The sequence below is a fragment of the Pungitius pungitius genome, chromosome 2 (assembly GCF_949316345.1).
Source record: "Pungitius pungitius chromosome 2, fPunPun2.1, whole genome shotgun sequence".
In the NCBI taxonomy this organism is placed as follows: Eukaryota; Metazoa; Chordata; class Actinopteri; order Perciformes; family Gasterosteidae; genus Pungitius; species Pungitius pungitius.
Window position 1 is genome coordinate 30,826,725 of NC_084901.1, and position 10,008 is coordinate 30,836,732.

At 45.6% G+C, this 10,008-nt stretch overlaps 1 protein-coding gene across 1 annotated transcript; it reads right to left on the reverse strand.

Annotated features, from left to right (window-relative positions):
* Positions 1-1,653: 1,653 nt before the first annotated feature.
* On the reverse strand, positions 1,654-8,666 carry hmmr (hyaluronan-mediated motility receptor (RHAMM)). Its single transcript, XM_037460469.2, has 19 exons — positions 8,433-8,666; positions 8,094-8,192; positions 7,910-7,989; positions 7,717-7,794; positions 7,349-7,537; positions 7,146-7,232; positions 6,927-7,038; positions 6,762-6,827; positions 6,529-6,602; positions 6,363-6,433; positions 5,914-6,281; positions 5,673-5,821; positions 5,346-5,581; positions 4,007-4,123; positions 3,718-3,918; positions 2,924-3,631; positions 2,752-2,824; positions 2,353-2,529; positions 1,654-2,253 (listed from the first exon to the last, which is right to left on the reverse strand). Exons 1-19 carry the CDS (start codon positions 8,476-8,478, stop codon positions 2,077-2,079), a joined length of 3,108 nt encoding a protein of 1,035 aa, XP_037316366.2. The 5' UTR covers positions 8,479-8,666; the 3' UTR covers positions 1,654-2,076.
* Positions 8,667-10,008: the final 1,342 nt, after the last annotated feature.

Below are 10,008 nucleotides of genomic sequence, written 5' to 3' on the forward strand. Positions count from 1 at the left end.
GCTAAATGACTTTTTTAGCAGACCTTGTTGCACCGAAGCTTTTCATCCCTGGCCTTTGATGTCCAATTGAAATAATGAATTGTTCAGTTTTCGGCTCAGAAAGCCCTTATTTGAGGCTGGGGTGTTACTGCGTACCCCAAGTGCTAGCTCAGAGTTATTATACTCTCAAAGCCTTTAACAGGAACATTGCAATGCTATCTTGATAAAAGTTTTTCTATATGGAGAAAGCTCTGATCAAGTTGTGAACATGACTTCATCCCTTTCGCTTTCAACCGCCTGGCCTCGAGGTATCAGCCGTGGAGAGGTGGATTCAGACCGACCCCTCGTGGCCCTTGAAATCTGGCGCAATAAACATTTGATCGGATGCGTATGACTTTTTGCGTGATCTGGTCTTTGTTTGTTCTGCCCCCCCACCCCGTAGCAACGAGTTGTTCCTGCTGGCGCTCCGCTTTCCCGCTGAGTCCTCGCCCCCCCCCCCTGCTGCTGCGCACAGACACACACGCCTCCCACTCTCTTCTTCGGATTGGGGAGCAGGCCTTGCCTTCTCCCCCCCCCCCAACGGTTCGAATCCTCCATGCAAGAGGGGTGTGGAACATGTGCTCGGCGCCGCCGTGTTAAACCGGTTTGGACTTATTTTGTTTGTCTTGTGTAAATGAGGTTCTAATTGTCCCCCCCAGACAGTGGGAGTTCAGAGAGGAACAGTGGGACATTGCTGCAGACACACCAGGTCGGCGGTGCGTCCCTGCCCACCACGTTCCCGAGTTCAGACTTCGCTCTAATGAGAAGGCCAATTTGGATCCTGGCTGGAGGAAGAAATATTAAGAGACAACATGCTGGGAGCCTAATCCATGCATTTGTCCGAACCATCATTAGTGTGCAGAGCACGTCTCTGACCTGGTTTGAATTCACTGGTGTGGCCAGGCTTCTGGTTCCATAGTCGCTTTCAACATCTCCAATTACAAACCTCCCGAAATCGCTTCACATTCCTACAAGGTATTATTTGGATGTTCCGCTTCGAACAATGTATTAATATTTTGGATTTATTATTAGAGATGTAAGCCATGGTATGACCTTCCTACATTCCAATTCCAACATCTTCCCTCTGGAAGAGGGTCCTAACAAGACTTCCTGGATATGGGCGATCTGATTACCTAGCCTTTAAGTCTTCATTAAAGTGTGATTAAACTTGAAATGGTATTTCGATGGACCACAGCTCTATAAGAGGAACATGAGGACTTTCTTAAACACACGGCTATGAAAATGTTCTCCAATTTAAAAAAAGAGGTTCCTTTCCAAACCTAGTTGAAAAGAGGCATAAGGCATTCTGCATTTACCACCTGGAGGGCTACTGCAACGGACTTGACTAGCTCGATTCGTAGCTTGGAAAAAATAAAAAAAAAGGTATATTTCTGGCCCAATCCAAGCAGGCTATGTCACGTCCAATTGAGGGAAATAAGGCTTCAGGACGCACAGAGCAAGGCTCCTCTCTACAAAGTCATCCTTTGTATATAGCGTGGAGGGAACATGGGCCTTTTGCAGCTCCGACCTGCGGCTGCAGACCAAGAGTGCTCTCTGCTGGCAGAGGACAGCCATGGCCGAGAAGATCAAACCAGAAAGGGGCTTTTTGCACTCGGGAAGTAAATAAATCTCAGTAATACTTTAGTTTAAGAAGTGTAATTAAACGTGACTTTATTTACAAAGAAGAAAGACTTAGAAGGAAGTTTCTGGTTCTGCAGTCCTTAGCTTTGCTAAAAGCATCTCCTATTCTAACGTTGACTTTGCTATTGTTCTTTGCGTCGTGTGTAGACTTAGAGCCATCGATTTCCTCATTATTTTAAAACACTGCTCCCGCACAAATACAATCTGCTTCCAACAGTTCTTTTTAAAATCTAAACAGTGACATGCATCCTTACTCTCTATGACACAATTTGACTCAAAAGGCTTTACAACACTATGAAAGCCAGTTAACAAAATGTACCCAAATAAGAGTTAAGGCATTAAAAAGACAAATCCAGTTTGTTTGTTGTCCGGCAGAAGAGCTCTATTTTGCAAAATGATTCTCATCCCATATTGGAATTATTTAGATGTGTAGTTGACACCTTCTTTAAGGGCTTCGGTTGGCCTGTTCTCCTTGTCGCGTTGGAACGTTTTGCTGGGATCAAACCTGCGACCCGCAGTAGCCACGAGCTGCGACTTCAGCTGCTCCAGATCAGACTTCTGCCGGCTCACCTGCGACCGAAGCTTGAACACCTCCTTCACAAACAACCCGACCAACAAAGAAGAAACAGGGATGAAGCACAGGCACTGGACTTTGTGGTTTGGAAGGCCGGCTGTACCGCTCTCGTGCATCACCTGCTTCAGGCCGACATTCTCGTCCTTCAGCTTCATCACATGTCTGATCTTCTGCTTCTGGTTCTGGTGGCCCAGCAGACGGGCGTAGGCGTCCGACAGCTTGTTCAACTCCTCCTGGTTCGCTCCGTTTTCATTCAGTAGTGCGTTTCGCTCGGCCGCAAAAGCGTTGAGCTGTTCCTGTGGGGGCGTAGCCGCATGAGCAATGGGGAGGAATTTATTTAAACTGAGCAAACAAGCCTTAATAATAACAACAACAACGCTGTCGTATAGCTTGAAACCAGGTTGATGAGAGCGGTGAAATTAAGGTGAGCCAACAGATGTTAAAAATGCTCCACAAAACTGCAGAGCGGGGTGATAAACATCTGGGACATATTTGATCCGGTAGTCGAAATGACTGACCTGGAAGGGCTTGACTTTGGCAAACAGCTCCTCATATTGTTTCCTCCAGTGTTCCGTCTCCGAAACTTGCGCGCTTAGGATTAAAAGGAATGTCAGGTTAAAATGTGAAAACGGTCAAAAAAGAACAAAAAGAAGACAAAATTGTACATATTAATAACCCGATCTTGTTCACCTTTTCTCCTGTGCTTCATTAATTTGTCCTTGAAGTTCCTGCCGCTGCTCCTCCATCTCCCACTGCAGCGTGACCTTCTCCTGAGTCAGTACTCGTACCTGTTCCTGCAGAGCTCGCCCGTCTTGTCTCAGTTCGTCCAACTCGCGCTGCAGAGTCCGCGTCTCCTCCTCCACATGGTCTAATTGGGCTTGGAAGTTCAAACCCCCTTGTTCAACCATATCCAGGCGAGCCTGATCTCTGTCCCGCTCGGCCATGTTCAGTTGATTTTCAAGATCAAGCCTGCTCCGGTCACTGAGCTCTATTTGAGACAGAAGACTTTTCCTTTCCTCGTGTACTCTCTCAAGCTCAATCTGTAGACCGAGCACCTCTGACCTGACCTGCTGGAGGTCTTCTCTTTCAGCCCCCAATGCTCCCCTTTCTGCCTGAAGAGCTGTCTGAACTTTAACGTTCTCTTCCCTTTCTTGTTGGAGCTGTTTCATTATTTCCCCTTTTTCCTGGTTGACCTCCTTTAGCAGTCCCTGGGCTTTTTCCTTCTCATTTTGGAGCTGATTTTTCTGTTCCTCTAGTTGCTCCAGTGCCTCATCTCTCTCTTTGGTCTGCAGCAGTAGCATCTGCTGTAGCTGATTGATTAGGGCCGCGTGGCTCGTCCCCATGGCTTTTATCTGCTCATCCTTTTGTGCAAGGCGAGTCTGCACCTCCAGCAGATTTCTATCAAGTCAAGGAAAAAGGGGAATGTAAAAAAAGATGGAAAATTGACAGTTATTTCAACGCAGACCGAGGGATATTAAGCATACCTTGAATTCTCCCGTCTCTCCTTCACCTCAGCTTCCTGCCTCTCCTTGTGCTCTTTTAAGTCCTCCTTCAGTCTGTTGACCTCCTCCTCGTTCTGCTGAAGCATTTTGTCCATCTCCTCCTTCATGTGTTGCGTCACTCTGCCCATCTCCGCTTCCAGTTCTTTGTGTCTTCCCTCGGCTCCCTGCAGAGCCTCTCTGGCGCTGAATAGTAAAGCGGGCGGTGTGTGAAGTTTAACCGTGACATGGATACAGGTCACATTGTAGGAATACTGACAACAATGGCGCTCACCTCTCCAGCTCCTTGACAATGTCTCCCAGCTTGCTCAGGGAGGTGGCGTGCGCCCCTTCGAGTTCCTTCATGGCTGATGAATGCTCCTCTTTCAAAGCGGCCACATCATTGCTCTTACTAAAAATGATGAGCAATCAGTTTTCATGTGATGATAGGAAGTGGCTTTACTGACACAGATGAATGAATAATATATATATATATATATATATATATATATATATTTTTTTTTGACAGATGTGTAAGGCCTGTGGAAAGTACGTTAAAACAAACATTTCCAGAACACCTTATTTCTGAAACATCAGTCCTGATGGTGGATTGCAGAGCTATGAAGTATAGCTGAAGTTCAGCTGACCAGGAGAAAAATTAACCTGCAACTAATCTGGTCATCAAAAAATGATTTACAAGATACCAAACATTGACTGGTTACCAGCAGCTAAAACCTGGAAATATGTTGCTTTTATTGTGATATACAGCGCTAAGGAGTAACCAGTTTAAAAAGACAAAATCTCAAGGTCAAACATTGTTGCAAATTGTTATTAAAAGGGGTTACATCTAAATATACTCTTTGGTCAAAATGCTTGTATGTAGAATATAACCACAATAAATTACAATTTAAGCTATATCAAAGAATTCTAATAAATAGTCATATTTACTATTGGTAATTTACATAACTTGAAGTAATTATATTTACTCAATTTTAGAAGTATCATTCCCAAAATTAGTCATGTATAAAGATAATACCCTCTACATCCGAACTGCGGTTTGGATCAAATAGGAACGGGTGATCCTGTGCTCCTGCATTTCATAGCTAAACAATAAATCCCTAAATATATGATGGAATAACAAACTGATAAAGAAAATATATCTTAGTGGTAGAGTGGTTCTCAAATGCACCGCCATTCTCCGTCGTCGGTTGCGCATCATTCAAAACTATTTTATCCGTCTCCACTCTCAATTGTCTGATCAAATGATAAAAATAAAAGTTCCCTCCAACTTGTGCCCTTCTTCCCTTCAGATTCAGAGGTAGTGAGGTTACTTGAAATCATTGAAATTGGGCTCAAACAAAAATAGACAGTGACCCTCTCTCTGCGTCGGGGCCATGATGGCCCGGCAACCTGTCAATTATTTTTCTTTACTTTATGATCAGTGTGTCCTGGGACACGCTCCCAGCTGCCGCCGACTTTAAATAGGAGCAAGCCGCAGGGGCAGAAAACGTTTGTTTTTGCAAGTGCAGTGTGGAGGACGTCGTTAATTCAAACGCGACTTTCAGGCTTCGCCGCAATGCGCCTTTTCTGTCAACACATCTCGTCGTCAGTGCATTTGGCCTCTGGTTGCTCACCTCTCCAGCAGTGCCCTGGTATCCCTCAGCTGTCTCTCCAGCTCGCTGTAATCCTCCTGCAGCCTCTGGAGGGACTCGTGACTCTTCTGCGCCGCCTCCAGCCTCCTTTGCTCCTGGTCCTCCAAGACAGCAAGGTCTCCCAGCACCTCTTCCATCTCCTCCTTCAGCTGTGTGAGGCGCTGCTCTGCCTCCTCCCTCTCCTGCTCCACCAGCACAGACAGGGAGTCGACAAGGGCCTGTAGAAAATAGGAGTCAGTCACGGTTAAGGTGGTCGGACAATGAATCCTGACCAAATGTTCTGTGTGAGATGAACAACGGCTGGGTCACCTTTTCTTTTGTCAGTTCTTTACTCAGAGCAGCATGTTTCTGCTGCAGCTGAATCTGAGCATTTTTCTCTTCTTTTTTTGCTTCCTTTAGCAAGAGGAGCTCTGCTTTCAACTCCTCCACCCTCCTCATGCCCTCTTCCTGAGTCTTGCCTTAAACAAAAAACACAATATGTGCATCACATCACCGGGAATAAACTTTTGTAAATGAAGTTATTTATGTCAACAGATCTTGGTGAACATACTTCTTTCTTCCTCAGAAAACAGACACCTCTGCTCCAAGTGTGCCACTCTCTCGTCCAGCTCCTTCTCTGTCCTTCTGAGCACTTCTCTCAGTCTGTTGAGCTCTGCCTCCTGCTGTCGAACTGTCGCTCGAGAGTCCTGAATTCTTTGGCTGGCCGACTCCATTTGCTCCTCCATGTCACTCATGGACCTTTGTGAAGATTTAAGCACCAGCTCTTGGTTCTCCAACCTCTTCTCCAGCTCCACTAAAGCGTCCTTTGACACCTGCAGCGCTTGCTGGAGTTTCTGGGTCTCTTCCTCTTTTAGCCTCAACTCAGCTTGGATTGTTTGTAGCTCAGTGGTGCGCTGGTCCAGGTCCGTCTCTAGTTGCCTGCAGGAAAGTGGAAAATGAGCGTTATGATATACAGTGAACATCTAACCTGCTTTGAGGATCCAGTATGCATTAGCTTACGTCACTTTCTCCATCTGAGAACCAGCAGCAGTATTCTCCTGGGTCTTCTCTCTGAGCTTCAAACGGAGATCCTGCAAAACACATAGAGAGGTGAGGCATGTTTTTTTAATCTATGACTTATAGATGTCCACACTGTAAACACTGTTTGATGAGGCAGAGTTTGAACCTGGATTTGGTCATTGGCTGTGTCCAGGTATCCCTGCAAAGCTTGGACCTCCTCCCTCAGCTCCCGTATAACAGCTGGAAAATCAAACAAAATAATAAGTAATCAAAGAAAGCAGGCGCACGCACACAACACACACGGTAATCTTGTATGCACAGGACAGGCAGGCAGACAAATCTGGCATATCATTCAGATGGTTAACACAACTCAGAGGAGGTCTTCCAGACAGAACTCACCCAGCAAACTAGCGTTCTCATTCTCCAGCTCTTCGTTCAGAGTTTTGGTCACTTGATGAAGGTTCTCTGTAAAAGGGATACATCAAAAAGAGACACTGCTTGTATTCCTATACATGCAAGCGTGTTTGCATTGCTGCACTGCTATCTGATGCTGTTCAATATTACCCAGGTCTTTATTCCTATCCTTCAGAGCAGTGACAGTAGCTCTGGCAGCTTCCAGGTCAGATTCTAGCACTTTAGCTTGGCCTTCAGTGGTAATCTGCAGGATCTTCAACTCCTGGACACACACACACACACACACACACAATAAGCATCTGCTGCAGCTGAAAATGTGATCAGCTAATTGTGTTGTATAATAATGGAATATATGTAACCAAGTCATACCTTGTTTTTAACATCCAAAGTGTTCCTTGCTTCCATCAAGTCCATTGTGAGTAAATTAATTCTCTTTTTTGTGGTGTCAGCAGAAACCTAAAAGAAAATGCACTCGGTCACACTTTTCATAGCAGCTAAAACATGCATCAAGGTGTAATAAAGACAGGATCGTTTTTTATTCCCATGAAATTGAATAACAAAACCAACCACACCTTGTTTTTTAGGAACTCGTTAACTTTCTTGAGCTCTACCAGCTGTCTGTCAAGGGTGGTCACATTGGCAGCGAGGCCAGTCTTCTCCCTGACTGCAGCTAGCAGCTTGGCCTCCACCTTCCTCAGATCCTCTTCTAGAGCCAGCAAGCGACGGTCCTGATCCCCTCGCTGCTGAACCAGGGACCTTATCTGGATGGAAACACAGCTACGGTCATGGCATTTTTCAACATAGCCTCTGTAAAGTACTAGCGTCACTCTTGCTCAGATCTGACAATGGGACACAATACACTTAAAAAAAAAAAAGAAATCACAGCATTTGTTTTCAGTAAACCTAGAGCACAAAGGTTCCTTTGCAAAGGTGTCACTACCTCTCTGTCCAAGAGTTTCTGCTGCTTCCTTTCCATGGTCATGGCATGCTTCTCCTTCTTTACAGATGAACCTTCAACCTAGGATTTTTGACAAGGGAATTTCACTATTTGATTTTGAAAAAGCGCATCGGTTACTGAGGGGCCGTATAGATGGAATAGTTAGCGTTGCATACTGATGTTAAAGACAACTTACAAGACCATCAACTGACATGGTCCTGCGGACAGGTGACATCATGGAGGCATTTCTGGAGGGTGACGGTAGAGGCAGAGCGGCTGGAGAAACAGATTCATCCAAATAGATAGCAGACAAAGTTAGGTTTTATCTAACCTTCAAAGCGTTCTATCCTGGATGGATTTTGCTCATCACGTGTACCCACCCGCCTTTACCAGTCTGAACCGGTCCGATTTGTCGAAGGAAGCTGCTCCCTTTGGGTCCCCGGGTTTGATGTCATAGGACCCCGGTGGAGGAGCACAACCTTCGGTCAACAGCACAACATTAGCCAGGTTACAGAGGCAGAGGCCTTGTTAGTTTAGACAGCTATCGTGCGTTAGCTTAATGGCTTCCATTCGCTTCGTGTGTAACTAGTTAATGGTTCCTTATCACTAACTGTTAGCGCATGCCAGCTAACATAAGCTACTTATAAGCTAACGTGAATTGCTGAACAACTTGGGGATACTTTGCCTCTACGCTACTGCTGCTTCTGAACGTCACTCACCTACGTTCTCGTTGAACCTCTTCAGGGGGGCTCTTGAAAAAGACATTTTCAATACACAGTTTGTGACTATTTTTGAACTTCCAACCGTGACACGAAGGCTGCGGGGTAAGCTTCCAGTGACACACAACAACAGCGGCGGCGCTCGACCGCTGAAATTTCAAAATAACGTCATGCGTACGTGTGCGGCCAATAGGCAGCCAGGCCTGGATGACGTCTGCTACGCCTGGCCAATAGGCAGCCAGGCTTGGTTGACGTCTGTTACGTTGTATAAAGTATTAGTAGTATTTACACACCACCCGACCATGACTCATTATCCGTACGCTTATTCCCCAGAGTAGGAATATTTGTTTATAGTATTGTGCTAAAATGCAGGATATTATGGAAAAATATTTCCGCCACTAAAAAAAAGAATATAAAGTTAAAATAATCAGAATCACAAACCATTTATTGCGTCATATGTTAAACACAGAGGATTTTGACTTGATGAATTGGTGCAATATAAGAATCACATGAGATCAAAGTAAAATAAAATGCAAATATACAAGCAAAATAAAAAACAACATTCACAAATAAGTACGTTAAAACACGTAGGCTCTATGTATGTACATATATTTCCATTGTCAGAAACCACTGCAAAATGTTTCTGGGATGGGGTATTCGGGTCAACTCAGACTTGGTTCATAAGACCAACTGCTGACCGAGTTGTTTCTGTGGCGAGAGGTCCTGGTCCTGAAGGAGCGCAGCCTCCTTCCACAGGGGAGCGGCTCAAGGAGCTTGTGTCCATGGTGAGAGGGGTGTCCGAATCTGAATAGCTTGACAAATTGGTCGAACCAGCGTTGCAAACTCCTTAGCAAGGAAAGTCGCTATTGGCATTGGCTGTCATGGAAGTCGCTAGTGACGTCATTGCATAATTCTAATGGACGCTGTAGGATTCCATAGCAAGTGCATTACATATGTTAATAGTTTTTTTAAAAAGGTAGCCTATCTGTGTTGGAACGTATAATAGTGTTTTATTCATATTCACCTTCACCCCCTCACCCTGTGTGACTCCCCCGTCACCACTGTGGATTCCTTCCGTTTCCTGGGCTCCATCATCACCCAGGACCTCAAGTGGGAGCTGAACACCAGCTCCATCACCAAGAAGGCTCAGCAGAGGTTGTTCTTCCTGAGGCAGCTGAAGGCGATGATGGTCCACTTCTACACGGCCATCATGGAGTCCATCCTCTGCTCCTCCATCACCGTGTGGTACGCTGCAGCCACAGCCAAGGACAAGGGCAGGTTGCAGCGTGTCATCCGCTCTGCAGAGAGGGTATTCGGCTGCAATCTGCCGTCTCTCCAGGACTTGTTCACTTCCAGGACTTTGACGCGGGCCAGAAAGATTGTAGCCGACCCCTCTCACCCCCGGACATGAACTGTTTGTGCCCCTTCCATCCGGCAGGAGGCTGAGGTCCATCAGGACCAAGACCTCCCGCCACACTAACAGTTTTGTTGTCTGTTGTCCTTTATTGTCTTCCGTCATGCACCAACCGAAAAGTCAAATTCCATGTATGTCTGACATATGATGGCAATAAACGTT

Excerpts from the sequence above, each read along its gene's own strand:
- hmmr (XM_037460469.2), bottom strand. The coding sequence starts at position 8,478 with ATGTCTTTTTCAAGAGCCCCCCTGAAGAGGTTCAACGAGAACGTAG. Across the intron at positions 7,990-8,093 it reads GTTCAGACTGGTAAAGGCGG|CCGCTCTGCCTCTACCGTCA; the intron begins GTGGGTACACGT and ends CTGTTTCTCCAG. Across the intron at positions 7,233-7,348 it reads ACGAGTTCCTAAAAAACAAG|GTTTCTGCTGACACCACAAA; the intron begins GTGTGGTTGGTT and ends ATTTTCTTTTAG.